This window comes from Hoplias malabaricus, chromosome 13, assembly GCF_029633855.1.
Source record: "Hoplias malabaricus isolate fHopMal1 chromosome 13, fHopMal1.hap1, whole genome shotgun sequence".
Classification (NCBI taxonomy): domain Eukaryota; kingdom Metazoa; phylum Chordata; class Actinopteri; order Characiformes; family Erythrinidae; genus Hoplias; species Hoplias malabaricus.
Genome location: NC_089812.1, coordinates 20,710,848 through 20,731,477, shown reverse-complemented (window position 1 = coordinate 20,731,477; position 20,630 = coordinate 20,710,848). Strand labels below are relative to the sequence as shown.

At 44.5% G+C, this 20,630-nt stretch overlaps 2 protein-coding genes across 4 annotated transcripts; both read right to left on the bottom strand.

Annotated features, from left to right (window-relative positions):
- Nucleotides 1-502: 502 nt before the first annotated feature.
- Nucleotides 503-11,082, bottom strand: mmp25a (matrix metallopeptidase 25a). Its single transcript, XM_066642212.1, has 11 exons — nt 11,069-11,082; nt 9,086-9,176; nt 7,933-8,065; nt 7,543-7,690; nt 6,418-6,710; nt 5,529-5,708; nt 5,356-5,431; nt 5,164-5,246; nt 4,886-5,035; nt 2,804-3,082; nt 503-1,183 (listed from the first exon to the last, which is right to left on the bottom strand). The coding sequence occupies exons 2-11, from the start codon at nt 9,164-9,166 to the stop codon at nt 861-863; spliced, it is 1,746 nt and encodes a 581-aa protein (XP_066498309.1). The 5' UTR covers nt 9,167-9,176; nt 11,069-11,082; the 3' UTR covers nt 503-860.
- On the bottom strand, nt 10,866-20,448 carry unc119c (unc-119 lipid binding chaperone c). Of its 3 annotated transcripts, none has more exons than XR_010795179.1 (6): nt 20,154-20,448; nt 19,030-19,143; nt 18,785-18,875; nt 18,373-18,545; nt 12,153-12,335; nt 10,866-11,995 (listed from the first exon to the last, which is right to left on the bottom strand). XR_010795179.1 is itself a non-coding variant. In XM_066642213.1 (5 exons), the coding sequence occupies exons 1-5, from the start codon at nt 20,446-20,448 to the stop codon at nt 12,214-12,216; spliced, it is 795 nt and encodes a 264-aa protein (XP_066498310.1). In that variant the 3' UTR covers nt 10,866-12,213. The 3 variants fall into 3 exon arrangements, 1 of the variants encoding a protein (XP_066498310.1); XR_010795180.1 differs by having other exon boundaries at nt 10,866-11,548; XM_066642213.1 differs by having other exon boundaries at nt 10,866-12,335.
- Nucleotides 20,449-20,630: the final 182 nt, after the last annotated feature.

The window sequence follows — 20,630 nt, the reverse complement described above, 5'->3', positions numbered from 1 at the left end:
CTCATCACGGTCACAGTGAACCCAGTCCATCACAAGGCACCAGTCCAGAAATGTATATAAACAAGTAAATTGTATAACAATTATAATGACTGTCTGTGTTTGACATGAATAAATGCAATTTAAATTATTTAATAATAACAATAATAATAATAATCTTTAGTTTTAAGGCACCTTTCATATATAAATCTAGCTCAAATTTCTTTACAAGTATTATTTACAATAAAACTATAAGTTTTATTGTATAATAGTATAAAAGGGTAAACAGTGTCACCACAATTAAAATCATAATTATTCATTCATCATTTATTCATTGTCTGTGACCCTTATCCAGTTCAGGGCGGCGGTGGGTCCGGAGTATATATATTATATATTATGTATACTGAAAGAAAGATGTTTTTGTATATGTTTATGATATATTTTAATATGTACAATACAACACAATGAAATGCGATGGTACAGTGGGGAGAAGAAAATCAATATATTACAATAAAAATAAAAGGTCAGTGCATAAGACACATCCATCCATTCATCCATTAATTCATTCATTCATTCATTCTGCAACCACTTCATTCTAAACAGGTCTGCAGGCATATCAGTGCCAATTAGTCACCCACTCAACCCTGTGGACAATTTCACACAACCAAACCCCCTAACAACACATGTGTTTGGACTGTGGAAGGAAACAGGAGCATGCAGAGAATACCCATACAAACACAGGGAGAACACACCACACTCCCCACAGACAGTGACCCGAGCTGAGGATTGAACTCAGAACACTGGAGATCCTGGAGGTGTGTGTAGCTGCCCATAAAACTCTGCCCATAAAACACATTGCAAATGTTTAAATGAACCCAATGATATTAAGCTTCATCAGCTGAAAATAAACCTGAAGTACTGTACATTATTAAACCACTAAAATGTGTATAAGTATTTACATAAAATAAAACTATCATCACAAATGGAAGAATTAACCAAAGTGATGCCTGAACTAAAGCGGTTCCGCTCGTTTTACAGCCACATTCCTGCTCTCTGTGACTAGGAATCTTGGATTTGTAAGTGGAACTTATGAAATCGTTACATTTCATCCAGTCAGCTGCAATGGACCGTGGATGGACAGTGTCTTCGTCCAGTCGGCCTCTCTTTAGCACCCAGTAAGATGAGCCCTTGAAGAAATAGGTGTTTCCTATAAGACATTACACTATAAGTTGTGACAATCTGAGGTAAAGATAACACAAGAAATCACCAGTTAAGCCAACAGTAAGTTGTACAGTAAGTTATTGTGGGTAGTTTGCTATATGTCTGTGGACAACTGCTCATTCAACATTACTTCTGAAATGAAGGGGGTCAGATGGGATTAGATGGTTGAATATTATTGTGAGGATTTTACTGGCCGCCATGAAAACATTACTGAGGTCAGGTACTGATACTGTGTCAGTAGTCCTGGATCAAATCCACCACTCCAGCTGATAACAAAGATATTGAATGGGGCTCCATCACAGCAGAGAAAACAGGGCAATCTTGGGGCAATTTATGTGGGGGCAGCCGTGAAGCCAGAGGGTCACTGGTTCAGTTCCTGGGACGAGTAAAATTAAATTAATTCATGGCTGAAGTGCCCTTGAGCAAGGCGCCTAACCCCCAAACTGCTCCAGTTGTGTGTGTGTTCACTACCCCTAGTGTGTGTGAAGAATTGCTCACTAGTGTGTTTTTGTGTGTTCACTGATTGATCAAATGCAGAAAAGCAATTTCCCCAAGGGATCAATAAAGGTGTTTCTTCTTCTTCTTCTTTATATCCCTATAGCCCACCATAGGCTCATGTGCATGTGGTCTCATTATATTGGTCAGTGCTTTCCATTTAGAGTAATTAGAGCACCTTTAAAAGGAACACTACCTAAGTTTTTTTTTTTTTTTGCACCTAGTGTAATTCATTTTTACAGCACTGTACTGAAATCAGTAGGGAGGGGAGGGAGGGGGTGGTCTCCTACCCTCCTTCAAAAGTTTCATAGGGAGCTTTCTGCAGTGCTGAGCCCAGAGTAACAACGACAGAGGCCCTATTCTCACTATTGCAGCTCAGTGGAGCATCAAAGTGATTTTGAAGCTGAAATTCTAAGGTAAAGTAATTACAAAGTGTACTTTGTAAGGGGATGGGTTTTAAAAATATTGCAGAATGTACACATTCATTTGCGGATGTAAATCCCACCAACCCACAGTTTGAAATTAGACCGCCCACAATATTTTTGTTTTTATTCTTAAGTCAAAATAAACAGGATAAAACGAGCCGTTATGATTCTGCTCCACTTCGGACGTCAAGTGCAGAGACTTTAGAATGGCCACTGGATCCGCGTTTATGTGAGGGTGCAAAGACAAGGTTAAACACAGCAAAACAGACACAACGAGCACAGAGTGATAAGAGCACTGAGAAAAAATTGAGAAAACGAGAACAGAGAAGAAAGAGAACCAAGCGAAAATGGCTAAAAACCAGAGCTTCTGCTCCTTGCGCCTCACTGCTATGCGCTTGGGGTCGGGCTGAACAGCGAGCGACTCATTATTATTTAAAGAAACGGGCGCTTAAACCAGCTATCCTGAATAGGGTTGTTTAGATGGGGAGAACTCTGCTGTGGGGTTTGTTCCTTGTGGTATTTTGACTAGCGCAGCTAATTGACCTTTCATTCAAGACCTCAGAGCTGCGTTCACGTGTGGAAAAGGGGTACGTGTCCCCTTTAAGTAGCTGAATTCTCTAGTTACAATGAAGGGATGCCTTGTTGCTCAAAATAATACACTACAATGTACAGTGTACAGCTCTTACCATCATGCATGCCAATGACATCATCGGGGTCAGAGGGCACTCCCCAGACTGAGGCAGGTTTGGGGTAGCCTGCCTCAGGTTTCCTGTCTGACTCTGTCTCGTCAAACCTCCAGTATTCTCCTCCACTGAACACATAGGTCCTGCCATTATGGGGCCAAATAAACACGGCATCTACTCGCAGTGGAGCTTCTCCGGCAGAATTCTGTAATTTCCACTGCGCCAGCGGCTGAGGATATTCAGGGAGGCACGTCCTGTCCTCAAACACCCAGTACCTGTCACCTAGGTGGCACAACAAAATAAACAGGTAATCAGTCTCCAGCCACTCTATTAGAAACTTGTCTGAAGCAAATCCACACAGATGTGTGTGCATCATTCGTTTAGTAAGTAATGACCACACTTTAGGATCATGTTCCCATGCTACAATAGTAGTGGCCATGCCTTATTTTCACTGAGAAGGCATGTAACCAGTAAGGTTCCACAATTAATGTTAATTGTCAAAACAATCCATCCATCCATCCATCCATTTTCCACCGTTTATCCGGGTCTGGGTCGTGGGGGAAGCAGTCAGAGTAAAGAAACCCAGACCTCCCTCACCCCAGCCACTGATTCCAGCTCCTCCGGGGGTATACCAAGGAGTTTTCAGGCCAGTCGAGACGTGTAGTCTCTCCAACGTGTTCTTGGTCTTCCCCGGGGCCTCTTCCACGATGGACATGCCTGGAACACCTCAACAGGAAGGCGTCCAGGAGGCATCCGGGCCAGATGCCCGAACCACCTCAACTGGCTTCTCTCAACATGGAGGAGCAGCAGCTCCAATCCGAGCCTCTCCTGGATGTCCGAGCTTCTAACCCTATCTCTAAGAGAGAGTCCAGACACCCTGCAGAGGAAACTCATTTCAGCCGCTTGTACCTGTGATATCATTCTTTCGGTCACTACTCAAAGCTTGTGACCATAGGTGAGGGTTGGGACGTAGATTGAACAGTGAATCAAGAGCTTTGCTTTCTGCTCAGCTCTGTCTTCACCACAACGGACCGGTACAGAGTCCTCATTACTGCTGACGCTGCACCGATCCGCCTGTCAATCTCCCGCTCCATCTTTCCCTCACTCGTGAACAAGACCCTGAGGTATTTGAACTCCTCCACTTGAGGCACGATCTCACTTCCAACCTGGAGAGAGCACTCCACCCTCTTCCGACGGAGTACCATGGACTCGGATTGGGAGGTGCTGATTCTCATCCCTGCCGCTTCACACTCGGCTGCAAACTGGTGCAAACTGGCAAACTGGCAAAGTCGATGAAGCCAACAAGACCACATCATCCGCAAAAAGCAGACATGGAATCCTAAGACCACCAAACCGGACACCTTCCGCCACTTGGCTACGCAGAGAAATTCTGTGCATAAAAATTATGAACAGAACCAGTGACAATGGGCAGCCCTGACGGAGTCCAACTCCGACTGGTTTACTTAATGCCTGCCATATGAACCAGACTCCTGCTCTGTTTATACAGGGACTGGATGGCTTAATTGTCAAAATTATTAATTAATTAATTAATTCATCATTCATTCATTGTCTGTAACTCTTTTGCAGTTCAGGGCGGCGGTGGGTCCAGAACCTCCCCGGAATCACTGGGTGCAAGGCAGGAACACACCCTGGATGGGGCAATAGTCCTTCACAGGGTGACACACTCACACATTCACTCACACCTACGGAAACTTTTGAGTTACCAATCCACCTCCCAACATGTGTTTTGGGATTGTGGGAGCACCTGGAGGAAACCCACACAGTCACAGGGAGACTTGAACCCACAGCGAGACTAGAACCAACAACCTCCAGTTTCCTGGAGCTGTGACAGAGACACTACCTACTGCACCCCTCCACTATTAAACTAAACTGAAATTGAAATTATTTGACTAAGAGTTGGTTTCCCAGACAGGGATTAAGCCTAGTCCTGGCATGCTGTGTAGTCCGCATGCTGGGAAACCACCCCATAGTATTTAGTTTTACACAGTGTTTTATTGCCGTCACATCTCCAAGTGTTAAATTTACAAATAAATGTTCAATATGCACTTTCTCTTTTTCTCTCACCAATAAAGAAAACAATGTGACCATTACTTCGCTCGTACACCGCATCAATTCTGTCTATTTCTGAAGGAAGACCAATCCAGAAGTTGTGAATTACAGCTGGAATAAAAGACAGTAAAGAGCTACTGTGATGCACCCTCCAGAAGAATTGGCCTAGGAGACAAATACATGAGAGAGAGAGAGAGAGAAAGAGAGAGAGAGAGGGGGGCTTTAAAAAAAACTAAAACATGCTAAGCAGATGAAAATAAGCAGTATAAAAATTTAGACTTTTAATCCCTTACGCCTAAAGAAGAACACTTCTCCTCTGATGTTTGCGATGGCATCGTAACCCCCTTGACATCGGTCTAGAAGAGCTGGGCCTGGACTTCAACAGAAGATGGAGTAAACACAGTCACTAACAAACAGACAAGCATCTTAAGCCACTTTTTACCATCATTCTCCTCATCACATACTGTGCTGTTAGCTGTGGGGACGGAGCGGTGGATGGGCGAGGCAGACTGGTTGTGGGTGAATCTTCAGAAGGAGGTGGAGTCAGGTTGGTTCTTCTCCCTGCAGGTGTGGAGAGCAAACATGATTCTGATTCTGTGACTCCTGTGATTCCTGGTGTTAGTGGAGGACGTGTGTGTGCATGTTTTCTGCTCTGTACCATAAAGTGCCTGTATTCCCAGTCTGTCCTCTGCAGGTAGCGTGTAAGTCGGGATGTCTCCCACTGGTCCACTGTAGTACGGCCTCATGACGGAGTGTTTGGAGGAGGAGTGTATGAGGCCCAGCGCGTGGCCAAACTCATGAATAGCCACTGTGAACAGATCTGTGCTTCTGCCATCAGCTGTCGGAAAACCAAAAATGTAACCTTTGAATATACCTTTTAGCAGGAGTCACTATGACCACTACCTTCCCGCAGAGCTCAACCCCATCTCATCCCATCTGAAAACAGGGTTTAGGAATCCATGAGTTGAATTTTGTGTGTTAGATTTGGGTTAGAAAAGAAAAGGAAAAGTGTTGGTAACAATTAAACCTGCACCATCCAAGTTTGGAGATTTGAAGACCTCTCTGGTGGAAATATGTAATTGCAAGGAACATCTGAATGTTTTACAGTAGATTTTTCAACAAGACACCACTCTCTAACTGCATTCTACCTCTTTCATTTTCTTTCAACAAGAACAACACAATGCAGCTTCGAGGGAAGCCATTTAAAGTGTCAGGAAACACACAAAAATACTTAACAACTCCTAATTTGAGTTTGTGATCACTTACTATGCAGGATGTTTAATGCTAACTACATTAACATTGTGGCTATTCATTCATTCATTGTCTGTAACCCTTATCCAGTTCAGAATCATGGAATCACAGGGCGCAAGGTGGGAACACACCCTGGAGGGGGCGCCAGTCCTTCACAGGGCCCTTGTGGCTATGTCAATTTAATATATTGATCAACATATTACTCTGAATTTGTGTATGTGCTCACAAAAAAGTGATTGTGAGTAAATGTACATTAATATTTGTTTCAGTGTAAATGACCAAATGCATTTCTTCACCTCCGTAGCTCCAGTTTTCTTCATCATCAAAGTGTATGTCGCCTAATTCCGGAAAGAAGGCATGAGCCAGTGTGCCACCTTTGCCATCGAAGGGATATCCATCGTTGTGATAACCATGGGTGAAGCTGACTTTAATGTCTGCATTGGGGGGCGGGGCTCGAGGTGAGGGGCGGAGCTGAGTGAAACTGAGAGGAGCAGCATCACCCCACACTTTCAGAGCATAGGTAAGGACGAGTTCCACCAGGGCTGGCGACATAGAGGGAGAGTGGGAGAGAGAGGGGAAACTGTCCACACTACAGGGTAGAGAAAGAGTGAGACAGAGAGAGCGAGAGAGTGAGAGCGAGAGAGAGAGAAAGAGAGAGAGAGAGAGAGAGAGAGAGAGAGAGAGAGAGAGAGAGAGAGATGAAAGATGAAAAGCGTTAGCCATTTGAACCTTGGTCCTTATTCCAAATTTTAACTATTCCATGATGCTATTTAATAAAAAGCATAAGGAAGGATCACTTTTTTTGTGATGTTATGTGCAGTGAAATGTTATTAACTGGTTGTATGATGCACATACATCTTTTAGGATTCATTCACTGAGTAACTACCAAATTTTAATCTCTAGGTTTTTTAGTTTTTTAGAATAAGGAACTGAGTTGTGGACCCACATATAGGCCTTTAGAGTTTAGATTAATGTACACAGATCATCCATAAAAACAACTACAACATCCCTGTTTCTACATCCTCCACTCTCTCAGCTTCACTGAGCACACAGGAGCATTGTGTTCTACAATCACGGACGGTAGTCCACATGTTGCTCTACATAATTTGTCAGCCCCGTTCGCCCCGTTCTTCAGCGCTCAGGACCCCCACAGAGCAGGTGTGATGTGGTGGTGGATCATTCTCAGTGCTGGAGTGCTGGAGTTTATAAACCGCTCGTGTCACTGCTGGACTGAGAATAGTCCACCGACACAAAACATCCAGCCAACAGCGTCCAGTGGGCATCATTTGATGACCAGTGGAAACAAAGCCACAGAAGGACTACAATCTGTAATTGTAGAATAACAAACTCTACAAGCTCTTTATAGGTTCAAAAGAGTTCTGCTGCTGTGTTTAAACATCACTGTGGGAGAGAAAGTTCACCTCCAGGTGATATCTGACTTATCCCAGCTCAGCCCTGATAGATTATATCTCTTCTTCCTCGTGTTCATCTTTTTCTTCGGCAGATCGGGACTGAGGATGTCCGGAAGAGAGCAGCGAGGGGTTCTCATTAGAGCCAGAGTGGCACTGTCTGAAAGTCAAGAAACATATACCATGATGTTTAACAATATAATGTTTCCCACACTTGTGTGGAAGCATCTTTTCTGACATTATATGGCATAGTATTATGTATAAGTACAGAGAAAAGCTTCCAGATCCCTACTATTCTATTTTTTCCTAGTTTTCTCAGGTGAAAAATATTTACTGACATTAAACAGTGCTATTGCTTTGATGAAGCAATGAAATGAAGAGGGAATGAATGAGGGAGTTCACCTAGCCATCCAGTTTCACTGAGCCCAGCGAACCGCTGCATCTCTCTCACAGCTCTTTCAATCCCCTCCTCTGTCTGCAGGCGGCTAACTGAAGAGTCTGAAGCTGGTAAGTAACCATAACGTACCAACCAGTCCTATAGTGTGAGAGGAAAACAGAGAGATCACACCAATATAAACCATTCATTCATTCATTATCTGTAACCGCTTATCCAATTCAGGGTCGCAGTGGGTCCAGAGCCTACCTGGAATCATTGGGCGCAAGGTGGGAATACACCCTGGGGGGGGGCGCTAGTCCTTCACAGGGCAACACAGACACACACACACACACACACATTCACTCACACCTACGGGCACTTTTGAGTCGACAATCCACCTACCAACGTGTGTTTTTGGACTGTGGGCGGAAACCGGAGCAAACCTATGTGGACACGGGGAGAACACACCAACTCCTCACAGACAGTCACCCAGAGCGGGAATCGAACCCACAACCTCCAGGTCCCTGGAGCTGTGTGACTGTGACACTACTTGTTGCACCACCGTGCCGCCCCAATATAAACCAATAAACTGGAATATATTTAACCGAGTTTAATACAGTGCTTCTGACAGCAGGCATCACCTCAAAGCAGCCATTAGTTGATTCATTCATTTTCTGTTACTGCTTCATCCTGAGCACCAGTCCATCACAAAACATCACAGGAACCCCACACTGACATGGAGGGAACACACCACATGTCTCCCAGACAGTGACCCAAGCTGGGGTTTTAGCCCACAACCTCAGGACCCTGGAGCTATGTGGCTGTGACACAGAGACAGCGTTCGTGTAAACCTCCTTAAGCGTGTGGAAAAGGCCCTGTCATGATTGACAATTTAGGGGTTAAAGGGGTACTCATGAGGAGTGTGGTGTGTTCTCTGTGCCGCCCCCTGCTACAAATATAACCTTGACACTAATAATAATAATAATAATAATAATAATAATAATAATGAGACATATAATCTTTGTCATACCACACAATCTCTCTGAAACAGAGCCATTATAATCACATCATCAACGAGGGCAGAAGCAAAGGTAAAGGGAATAATGTTATAAATCATGTTTAGTAATTAGGGGTCATAAAGGTAAAGTGTTTTTGCTGGGAGTGTTTTCATTTACTCACCAGTCCATGTGTGTGCTGCTCAGGCGCTGGAGCACAGGAGGATCCAGTGAGGAAGAGAACATAGAGGGCAACAGCCATCATCTTCAGAAAATGGCTTAGCAAGTCCACCCTGAATTCAGAACTAAACAGAATCACCCACAGATGAACAGATCCGCCAGACGATGAAGAATGAAAAAGTCCCACTGGTTCTCACAGTGTCCTCAGATCAGCTTCCACAGCACAAAACACACACGGAAACTTTTAGACTTTTACTCATTACTCCAGTCTCTGTTCATCTCTCTGTGGACTCCTCTGTCTGTGCAATTCTCTTACTCCCTCTTCCTCTGCTCTCCTCCCACTTCAGAAAGTGTTAACTGTGCAGCATGGAGAGGAGGATGGTGTGTGTTAGGTTTAGAGGATACAGAGTGTAAACAAGGACTCGCTAAACACATCAGGGGGCAAAAAAATACCGCATTCATAAAGCAGTGTAAAGTTCCCATAAGTGAAACACAAATATTAGACGACAATAAGCCTTTCAGCAGCTTGGGGATTTCCCATTCATCCATTCATTCATTCATTAACACTCTTTTTGCTGAATATTCACCCAGTGGTAAACCCTCTCCAGTCCCACTCCATTAGCAGTTAGCTAAATTCTCACAGTCAATTAATCTATCAATCAATATGTATTTGTATAGCACTTTTTACAACTTGTGTAGGCACAAAGCAGCTTCACAGAATTGGTATCAGAACAGATAAAAGTGTGGATCAGAAAGACCCATGAGAGTAAGCCGAAGGCGACAGCGGCAGGAAAAACTCCCTCGAGGCGTGAGGACGAAACCTTGGGACTCACAGGGCTATCCTTCTCTGATCAAACTACTGATATAAATGAACAGCATCAGTCTGTCATTATGCTACAGAGCCATTATTAGAGTACTGATGTAAGAGTGAAGTAAAGGGGATTAAGGCAATAATAATAATAATTCGAGCCCCACATCCCGGTGACTGTCTGTGAGGAGTGTGGTGTGTTCTCCCCGTGTCTGTGTGGGCTTCCTCCGGGTGCTCCAGTTTCCTCCCACGCTCAAAAAACACACGCTGGTATGTGGATTGGTGACTCAAAAGTGTCCATAGATGTGAGTGGGTGAGTGAATGTGTGAGTGTGTGAGGATGTGTTCCTGCCTTACACATATACACAATACACCCCCTTCTTGTTCACACACATTCATACTCACACAGAGGCATTCACATCAAACCCGAGTCAGACAAAGAGAGAGAGATTGGTATCTAAGCATGAATTAGTGAGTAAAAGAGATGAAGGAGGGCGAGAGATGAACAGAACACAGAGCTTTTGTGGACAGCAGGAGAAATGGTCACAAACATTAAAAAGGCAACTGCTGCTTGTTTGTGGGACGGCTGTGAGGGGGCTTCGAAGAGCCCCACAAAGAGAGGAAAGGGGACGAGAATAGATAGAGGATGTTTACGACACTCAGCTGGAGAGAGTTATAAAAAGAGGGAAATACTGAGAAAAAACATCCCTTTGGACTCAAATTCATAATAACAGCTACTGGTAACTCAACAACAATAAAAACCTCAGTATTTACCAAATATTGTCATGTCATTGCCACTCTAATTAATGGCTGTCTCTGAGAATATTTTTTACCACAGAGGGGTTTAAATCTGCAGTGTAGAGGTTTCTAATAAAGTGGCCATTGAGTGTAAGTACAATGTGTTATTAAATTAAGTGGAACGTTAAGAAAAAAGGAGAAAAACAGCACAGTAGGCAGATCATTTCTGAAGGAGAGCATTTATTTTTTGTGTTAGTAGCATATTTCCAGCACATTTACAAAGGAACACGTCATAATAACATGACTCTGTGCAGGAACTAGTCTAGAACTGGACCATCGCTGTCACAGATCAGAAAAGCACAGTTTCACCTGAACAAATATTATACACAGTTCTTGTATTTAATCAAACAAGACATATCTGGTGTCTAAAGTTTGTTTCTTCGGTTCTGTATCTATAGTTAAAACCCCGTAAACAAGCATGGTTCTGTCTGCCAGCTTTAAAGGAACACTAAGTAAGAAGTGTAATTCACTTTTACAGCACGGTCCTGAAACCGGAAATCTACAAAGGAGTTTTAGGGCCATGAAACTGAAAAAAAACAACAATTCTGAGAATAAAGTCAAAATAATTCTGAGAACAAAAGGTCGGTATAATTCAGAGAATAAAGTCAGAATATGTAGAGAAGCACGGTTTGTGTTATTATTTACTATAATATGTAGACAGACCGACTCACAGTCTGTACACCACGAGTGAGTTGTGAAAGAAGCAGTCAGTGAAATGAACAGAATTATTTATGAAAATGCATTCACACGACATGACGACTAACCCCCGTCAGTGTCCGAGCCGTAACACAATGGAGCCTCGTGGACACGCTGCAGTTCCTCTCCCTCTGGATCCATCATTTTCGTGATCATTAATTGTATCCTGTGAAAGTACACGCCCTCTTCTGAATAAACAGATTCATCATCAATTCAGGGTTTAAACACTAATCACACTCTGGTCCTGATGTGGCAGAGGACTGATTATTTATTCCTGAAATCTATACCATAGTATGACTTCAGCAACACACTGCATTCCACAATTGCACTGTGCATTTGTCCCATTATATGTGCAGCAAAAAAAAGACTTTATTCTCTGAATTATTCCAAAATTCTTCTCTGAATTATTCAGACTTTATTCTTGGAATTATTTCAACTTCATTCTCTGATTTTTTTTCCCAGTGCTGTTTCCTACCCTCCTCCAAAAGTTATAAAGTGAAGTTCCTGCAGTGCTGAGCCTGAAGTAGCAATAACAGAGGCTCTGTATTCCCTGTTACAGGTCAGTGAAGTAGTACAATGATTACAATCGTTCCTTTGAGGCTCATTCATGCTTCTTTACATAAGAAAATGAATAACCAAATAAATAAAGTGAAATTCAGACACCGACTGTCTTAGTACATCAGCTGCATTTTTCATAAAAGATAAATCGTGCAAGTTTGTGTGTTGCCTGAACTATCACTTATCCCTTGTCTCTATCCAAAAACACATACCTGCACATGCTCACAAACACAGCATGAGTGAATCACTTCTCATTGCTCAGTGAAGACTTGGTCATTCTGTGTCCAAACCCTTATGGAAGGAGTACTCAGCTTTGTGGTGCATGATTAGCTTGTTGTTTGCGAAGTAGAAACTGTCTGATCGTGTCTGAAAGGGGTGGGCAATCATCTCCTCAACTGGAAAAAAAAGAAGAGCAGACGACTGATGATTCATCTATAAACAACAACCAATTACCACAGCTTCAGTAACCAATGACAATATTGAAACATCTTTAATTGAAGTATGTATTAATGTTGGGCCGCACGGTGGTGCAGCAGGTTCACAGCTCCAGGGTCCTGCAGGTTGTGGGTTTGAGTCCCACTCCGTGGGGCTGTGTGAAGAGATAGGTATGTTCTCCCCATGTCTGTATGGGATTCATCTCTCCAACAGGGGGTTTGGCTTTCTGAAACCGTCTTTAACTCTTGCCCCAAAACAACTGAGTTCACCTCCCTGTTTCATTAAACATTGACAGTCCCTTTCAATAATGCACAGTAACCAAGAACTTTTCCGGTGGATCCAAATGCCCGGATCATTTGTCTACTTGAACCCATGCACACACCACACAGGCACTGCCCCATGCCTAAAGCACGCAGATTATTTCCTGCGGTGAAAAAGTGTAGGTCACAGACAATCTACGGCCGTCCATTACATGTGTGAAAAGGCCACTCTGGAAACTATCTCCGCCTCCTTTATGGAGACTATATGTGGAAAATGACTCAAGATTCATGTCACAGATGTTTCCTTTGTGTTCTAGGCATTTGTGTGTGTTTGATGCTTATCTGATAGCTTTGTTTTCTTTCGTTTTAAAAATGGACTTCTTAGGGAATCAAGGATAACATATTTGCAACAATTTAAAATACTGAGGTCAAAATCCGGAAATTAGGATTGGATTTAAAGTTCATAGATACTGAACATTTGAAAAATGTATGTAAAAACTGTAACAATAGAACATTACTCTTTTCTGAGCAGCTCCCATATGCTGCTATAGAAAACACTGACAATGTTCAAAAGTAGAAACCTGAGAAGGAGAAGGCGCTGTGACTCATTTTGGAGTCATTTAGAAATGTTTGAGGGGGTTATTATTTTAAAGGGCAGAGTAGTAGGTTTTAAAAACGTTCAATTTGCATACTATTTACTTATTAATCAGATACATTTTACAGTTTTTCTCAGTCAATTTGGTCCATCACATCATGATTTACATTGGCATCACAACAAATGCATTTCCAAAAAAGTTTGAGCAAACAGCAAAACTCAATGGAATACCTGGAAAAGCATATACCTCACTCAGAATTCTTTGTTTTTGGCTCAAAAGCAAATATTTATGTCAGTCAACTTGTCAGTGCCATCAGAATGTCTAGTCTGTGTGTCATTGCCTATAAACAAGGCAGTCAATATACTTAGTCATATTTTCAGTGCAAAAGTGTACACTGTAAGCATGTTCCAATGGAAACTAGCTAAGCTTTTGAAATTAAAGGACGCTGCCCATTCTGTGGCATATGAATTGAAATGGTTACACACAAAATAAAAACTTACACAGAACACAAATGTCACACCTTGACACATTCTGGTTGTTTTCCTCCTTCCATGTGGCTCTGTTTGTTGTTTTCCTTCTCCTCACATGGCTTTGTTTATGTTCACTCGCTCCACCTCTTGTTCCGCCTCTCTGTAATTGTCCTTAGTTATCTGTGTCAGGTGTCTCTTGTTAAGTTCGTTTATTTAAGCCCTCTTCCCTCACTTCCTGTTATAGGTCATTTTGAGTTTGTTTGTTTCATTGTGAATTCTGTTGTTCTCTTGCTCGTTTTGTTTTCCTAAATGTTTTCGTAGTCTTCGTGTTTCTAATCTAGTTCGTTTGTTTCATTCCCCAGTCAAGTAAATGTTATCTCGTGTTTCTCGTAAAGTTTGTTTTGTTATTTCATTATTAAACCTTTCCGTGTTGTAGCGAGTGTGTCCGCATCCTTTAAATCTACTCCTCACGCCCCCGTGACAGAATGACCGATCAAAAGATGGACACAGCTAGCACGGACTACCCATTGAGGAGAGGTGTAATTCGCCGGACTCCGTTCCGCACAGGCCCCAAAGATCCCGTGGAGGAGGCGTTAAGAGCGGCTTCGGAGTGGAGTCAACGGCTTCAGCGCATTTCCGGTGCGGTTCCTCTCCCCCGAACAGAAGACTCGATTCAGGAATCGAGTGATGGCTCCAGCGGGAATCGACGGAGCCGGAGGAGAAAGCAGGCTGGAACCCCAGCTCCAGAGAATTACCCCCTCAGTTCCGGGGAGATTTTTGGGGGGGCGTTATGGACAAGGGCTGTTAGCCTCAGATCACAGGACATGGGAGATGAGGCTAACAGGGGCGCATCTCCGGGGGAACTAAGTTCAAAGAAGTCCCTCGAGAGTGCGCCCAAACCCGCTAAATCCACAACTCGTGCTCGGAGAGCAGCACGAGCACCTGCCTCGCTGGGCGTTTCAATTCCTGCTCCCGTAAAAGCGGCACCTCCGGCCGCTCCTGTTCCTGGAAGAGCGGCACCTCCGGTCGCGCCTCTCTTCGTGCCCGCGGCACCTCCGGCCGCACCTGTCTTCGTGCCCGCGGCACCTACGGCCGCGTCTGTCTCCCTGAGCGCAGCGCCTACGGCCGCGTCTGTCTCCCTGAGCGCGGTGCCTACGGCCGCGCCTGTCTTCTTCAGCGCGGCGCTTCCGGCCGCGCCTCTCTCCATGGACGACGTCGCAGATTCCTCTGTTTCCATGGACGTCGTCGCTAGGACCCCAGTTCCTAAGCACCGCTCTGCGCTCACTCCTGACCTCCAGGAGAAGCTTACAGGCCTCATGGCACGCCTGGAGCTCTCCTTGAAGGCGGCGTCCGCCTCTCCTGTCTTCGAAAGAGCGACGCCCGCCTCTTCTGTTTCTGTGGACGACGTCACAGATTCATCTGCCTCCGTGGACGTCGTTGCACGTTCTCCTGTCTCCGTGGACGTCGTTGCAGTTCCGTCTGCCTCCGTGGACGTCGTCGTTGCAGTTCAGTCTGCCTCCGTGGACGTCGTCGTTGCAGTTCCGTCTGCCTCCGTGGACGTCGTCGTTGCAGTTCCGTCTGCCTCCGTGGACGTCGTCGCAGTTCCCTCTGCCTCCGTGGACCTCGTCGTCGCAGTTCCGCCTGCCTCCGTGGACGACGTCGTCGCAGTTCCGCCTGCCTCCGTGGACGTCGTCGCAGTTCTGCCTGCCTCTGTGGACGTCACTGCAGGTTCCCCTGTCTCCTTGGACGTCGTCGCAGGGTCTCCAGTCTCCGTGAGTACGGCTCCCCCAGCCGCTCCTATATCTGTGACTATGGCTCCGGCCGTTTCTGCCCCTGTGACTGTGGCTCCGGCCGTTTCTGCCCCTGTGACTGTGGCTCCGGCCGTTTCTGCCCCTGTGACTGTGGCTCCGACCGTTTCTGCCCCTGTGACTGTGGCTCCGGCCGTTTCTGCCCCTGTGACTGTGGCTCCGGCCGTTTCTGCCCCTGTGACTGTGGCTCCGGCCGTTTCTGCCCCTGAGACTGTGGCTCCGGCCGTTTCTGCCCCTGAGACTGTGGCTCCGGCCGTTTCTGCCCCTGAGACTGTGGCTCCGGCCGTTTCTGCCCCTGAGACTGTGGCTCCGGCCGTTTCTGCCCCTGAGACTGTGGCTCCGGCCGTTTCTGCCCCTGAGACTGTGGCTCCGGCCGTTTCTGTCCCTGAGACTGTGGCTCCGGCCGTTTCTGCCCCTGAGACTGTGGCTCCGGCCCCAAGGACTTCGAGGCCAATCCCCAGAACTGTACCCAGGCTGGCACCTTGGACAGTCCCTCGGACTTTTGCCAGTCCTGGGTACCCTGCTGTTGTATTTGTTCCTGTATCTGTCCCTGTTCTGGTTCATGTCTCTGTCCTTGTCCCTGTACCCTTGTCAGCCTTGGTCTCCGTTCCAGTCCCTGTCACTATATTCATCTCTATCCCTGTTAATGTCTTGGTTCCTGTTCCCCTGCCTAGTCCTGTCCAGTATCCTGTAAGCCCAGTCCAGTACCCTATTAAACCATCTGTCCAGTCTCATGTCCAATTCCCTTTTAGTCCTGTCCAGTCTACATCTAAACCCCATGTCCAGTTCCCAGTCTTGTCACGTGTGTTTTCTCCTGTCTTCTCTCGTTATCAGTCTCTTCTCTCTAGTTCAGTCAAGTGCCCATTTAAGTCCAGTCCCTTGTCACCAGTTCCATTTCCTGTCTTGTCCTGAGTCTTTTGGTTTCACGTTTGTTTTGTTTCTTCTGGCCCCCTCCTGTGCCAGCTCCTGGGGTATCTAGTTTTTCACGCTCCAGGAGTTGCGCGTCTTGGGGGGGGCGTCTGTCACACCTTGACACTTTCTGGTTGTTTTCCTCCTTCCATGTGGCTCTGTTTGTTGTTTTCCTTCTCCTCACATGGCTTTGTTTATGTATCAGAATGTCTAGTCTGTGTGTCATTGCCTATAAACAAGGCAGTCAATATACTTAGTCATATTTTCAGTGCAAAAGTGTACACTGTAAGCATGTTCCAATGGAAACTAGCTAAGCTTTTGAAATTAAAGGACGCTGCCCATTCTGTGGCATATGAATTGAAATGGTTACACACAAAATAAAAACTTACACAGAACACAAATGTCACACCTTGACACATTCTGGTTGTTTTCCTCCTTCCATGTGGCTCTGTTTGTTGTTTTCCTTCTCCTCACATGGCTTTGTTTATGTTCACTCGCTCCACCTCTTGTTCCGCCTCTCTGTAATTGTCCTTAGTTATCTGTGTCAGGTGTCTCTTGTTAAGTTCGTTTATTTAAGCCCTCTTCCCTCACTTCCTGTTATCGGTCATTTTGAGTTTATTTGTTTCATTGTGAATTCTGTTGTTCTCTTGCTCATTTTGTTTTCCTAAATATTTCCGTAGTCTTCGTGTTTCTAATCTAGTTCGTTTGTTTCATTCCCCAGTCAAGTAAATGTTATCTCGTGTTTCTCGTAAAGTTTGTTTTGTTATTTCATTATTAAACCTTTCCGTGTTGTAGCGAGTGTGTCCGCATCCTTTAAATCTACTCCTCACGCCCCCGTGACAACAAAGTTACATTTGACTGTATGTGGCAGACTGACAGCAAGAAATTGGACTGGAATCAAATGTATACAGTAATATTCTTTTACTGTATTGTTCACACTGCAGTTTGTTGACAAAAAAATCAGAAATGCATGAAAGACAGACAACTGTTTGGCAGCACCCTATAATACAAAGGAAAAACAGCAAAATTAGAAACTTACTCTAAACATTCAAAACAACCTGAGACAACAACTTAAGAAATTATACTGCTTTCTTTTCTATACACCCAGACGCTCCTTTCTGCTGGATGCCAGTGTGTGTGTGGATTGAGTGTTCTGAGCGTTCTAAGCAGTGTGGATTGTAAAGTGTCCATGGGTATCTAGAAAGGCGCTATATAAGTGTAACGATAGACAGATAGATAGATAGATTTGCCCTGTTCTCTGCCTTGTCTTTCCATTTTGAGACTTTGTGACACTGCAGTGTTTGGTGTCTATATATATTTGTCAACTGAAAGTTCATGAGATGCACCTCTGACCTATGGTTGAGATCTGTTTGATCATTGTTTGATCTAAACTTTCACAAATTCCCCTTCTTAACTAAAAGCCAAGATTCACCTGAGAACAAATTAATCAATTTAGGATTAATTACCCAAATGTACCAAAAAGGTTTCATAGAAATGTACAAATTATGTCTGAGAGATTATGACATGTTCAGCACTTTTGCATGTAATGACCTAGGCAATGACCTAAAGACTAAATGTTTTGGAGGGTAAGACAATTCAACAGACAATCAGAAGAACACATTTTGATAAACATGACATAAGCAATTGATAATGCAAAAAAACAGCCGACAATTGTACATGACCATTTGCATGAATGTACAAAAGCATTTGTAAAACATGAAACACAAGGGGAAATGCCATTATGTTGTGCACAAGTGACACGGAGATGTGGAGAGTGAATGAACCATTTTGAGAATTTCAATTCTGATCTGAGAAATGAACCAAATCGACTGAGAAAAACTGTAATGCATATAAATCAAACTGAATCATGACCTCAGCAACATCCATCATGCATAGTTTGGAGACGTGTAAACAGATACACTCCTAGTGTGAGTGAGTTTGAGAGGGTACTCACTGGTGTGAGGGTCCAGGTCTGGGAGGCAGTAGATGTGCTCACAGGTGTTTCTGCTGTGTGGGATGCAGAAACCAATTTCAAAATCAAAAGTCTTCAGCAGCATGTCTCTGAAATAATGCCTCTCTATCAGCCTGAACCTGTTTACTGCCTTACTGCCCACAGTGAACTCCAGCCTGAGAGAGAAAGATGATATACAAATGATAGTACACTCAGGGCAATGGTTTGTGCAGTGAAAAACCGCCAAGATCTTGAAACTTAATTGGAACAGAAAGCACAGATTTGCAATTAAAGAGAGAGAGAGAGAGAGAGAGAGAGAGAGAGAGAGAGGCTCATAACTGACACAATGTTTATTACAGATCAAATGGATACTACAAGAACACTGGACACTAAAAGACAAAGCAGTGTGACCTACGTGGCTCCAATCTCCCGCAAATTCAGAAATGCAGGGGTGAAATGATACTGGATGAATCGTGCCGCCTCCTGTTCCTTCACATCTCTGATTTCTTTGAGTGAGTGAGAGAGAGAGAGAGAGAGAGAGAGAGAGAGAGAGAGAGAGAGAGAGAGAGAGAGAAATTACCAGAGACAGAAACATAAAAAGAGAGTGAGAGGATAGAGACAAAGTGGTGCTTCTAATATGTAATAATGCATAACACACACCTGTTGGGCAGCTCCTCTTTAGATCCAGAATGACAGATCCTCCCTCTAGGTCTCTGATTTTGAAGCGGGAGAAGTTGATGTTATAAATGTTGTCTTTTGGAGAGCACAGATAATCTGCAAACAGCCAGGTCAGGAATATCAGTTAGACCCTCTCTATCTCTCTGTATGTGTGTGTGTGTGTGCGTGTGTGTGTGTACATTCAGTAGTAGACGTGCTGTTGACTTTAATCCTCAAGTTTGTCATTAGACAGCGCCCTCTGCTGAGCTTAATACCATCAACACTGGGGGCTAATGATTAATGAGGCACAGTAGACTGTACAACACAAACACACAAATATGTGATACAGCAGTGGTTTGGTTTCTATATAATTTGATATTTTATATGAATATATTTTCAACTAGGAATACACACATCTCACCCATATTCAAAGACCTACACTGGTTCCCTGTGTCACACACCGAGTCACTTATAAAGGGTCACTGATCACATATAAAGCAGCAGGTAGTGTCGCAGTCACACCGCTCTAGGGACCTGGAGGTTGTGGGTTTGAGTCCCTCTCTGGGTCACTGTCTGTGAGGAGTGTGGTGTGTTCTCCCTGTGTCTGTGTGGGTTTCCTCCGGTTGCTTCTGTTTCCTCCCACAGTCCAAAAACACACGTTGGTAGGTGGATTGGCAACTCAAAAGTGTCCGTAGATGTGAGTGTGTGAGTGAATGTGTAAGGTTGTGTTGCCCTGTGAAGGACTGGCGCCCCCTCCAGGGTGTATTCCTGCCTTGTGCCCAATGATTCCAGGTAGGCTCTGGAACCACTGCGACCCTGAACTGAATGAATCAATGTTCACAACAAGCCAAAATCCTCTAAAGCAGTGAGTCTCACACCGGTTCTAATGGAGCCCCAGGTTTAAAGGGACACCTTTTATAAACCAGCTACACAGTGTGTTCCTCTCACTCATCTGAATCCTTCTACCAAAAAATTACTACTTGAACTGAATCATGTGAATTCAGGCAGAAAATACACCAAACTAGTGCAGGCAGCTACGGGACCTGAATGAACACAACCCTCACACACACAAACAACAGCTCCACAGTCCTCTATCACAGGCCTCATTGTGTTAATGTCCTACTTACCCTCGGTGTATCCGCTCAATCTCAGGACATACTGAGGGGTCACAGGGGCACCGGGTTTCCACTCCACCAACACTTCTTCCTCCTGACCCCTCTCTGTTTTTCCCTCCAAAAGAAACCCATTCCAATCCTCCACATCCCTCACCTCTGCCCTCTCCCCCTCTCCTTCATTTCTGTAACATTCATTGTCTATCTTCTCATCTCCCCTCTCCTCCTCGCTCTCCTCTTCTCTCTCAGAAGACATCTCATGCTCCTTCTCCTCCTCACTCATTTGCTCTCTGGCCCCCTCAGTGTCCATCTGCTCTGGTCACTCTGCTCTGTTTGTATTTCTTGTTTTGTCCGTGCGCTCTATAGGCCCATCTCCAGCCTGCCTTTCTCTCTGATTACCCTCATCTCATCTCATCTCACACACAGAGTCCCTGTGACTCAAATAGATTAAAGCTATCTCACACCCTTAATCCAACCCAATCCCCAATTAAA

What these genes read in the sequence shown, in the direction of transcription:
- unc119c (XM_066642213.1), bottom strand. Translation starts at nt 20,448, where the DNA reads ATGGACACTGAGGGGGCCAGAGAGCAAATGAGTGAGGAGGAGAAGGAG. An exon ending in ATTGAGCGGATACACCGAGG is followed by an intron (nt 19,144 to 20,153) that starts GTAAGTAGGACA and finishes GGCTGTTTGCAG; the next exon opens with ATTATCTGTGCTCTCCAAAA. An exon ending in AGACCTGGACCCTCACACCA is followed by an intron (nt 12,336 to 18,372) that starts GTGAGTACCCTC and finishes TTTTTTTTCCAG; the next exon opens with TTGAGGAGATGATTGCCCAC.
- mmp25a (XM_066642212.1), bottom strand. Translation starts at nt 9,166, where the DNA reads ATGATGGCTGTTGCCCTCTATGTTCTCTTCCTCACTGGATCCTCCTGT. An exon ending in CAGTGAAACTGGATGGCTAG is followed by an intron (nt 7,691 to 7,932) that starts GTGAACTCCCTC and finishes CTTGACTTTCAG; the next exon opens with ACAGTGCCACTCTGGCTCTA. An exon ending in CCTCGCCCATCCACCGCTCC is followed by an intron (nt 5,247 to 5,355) that starts GTCCCCACAGCT and finishes CTTCTGTTGAAG; the next exon opens with TCCAGGCCCAGCTCTTCTAG.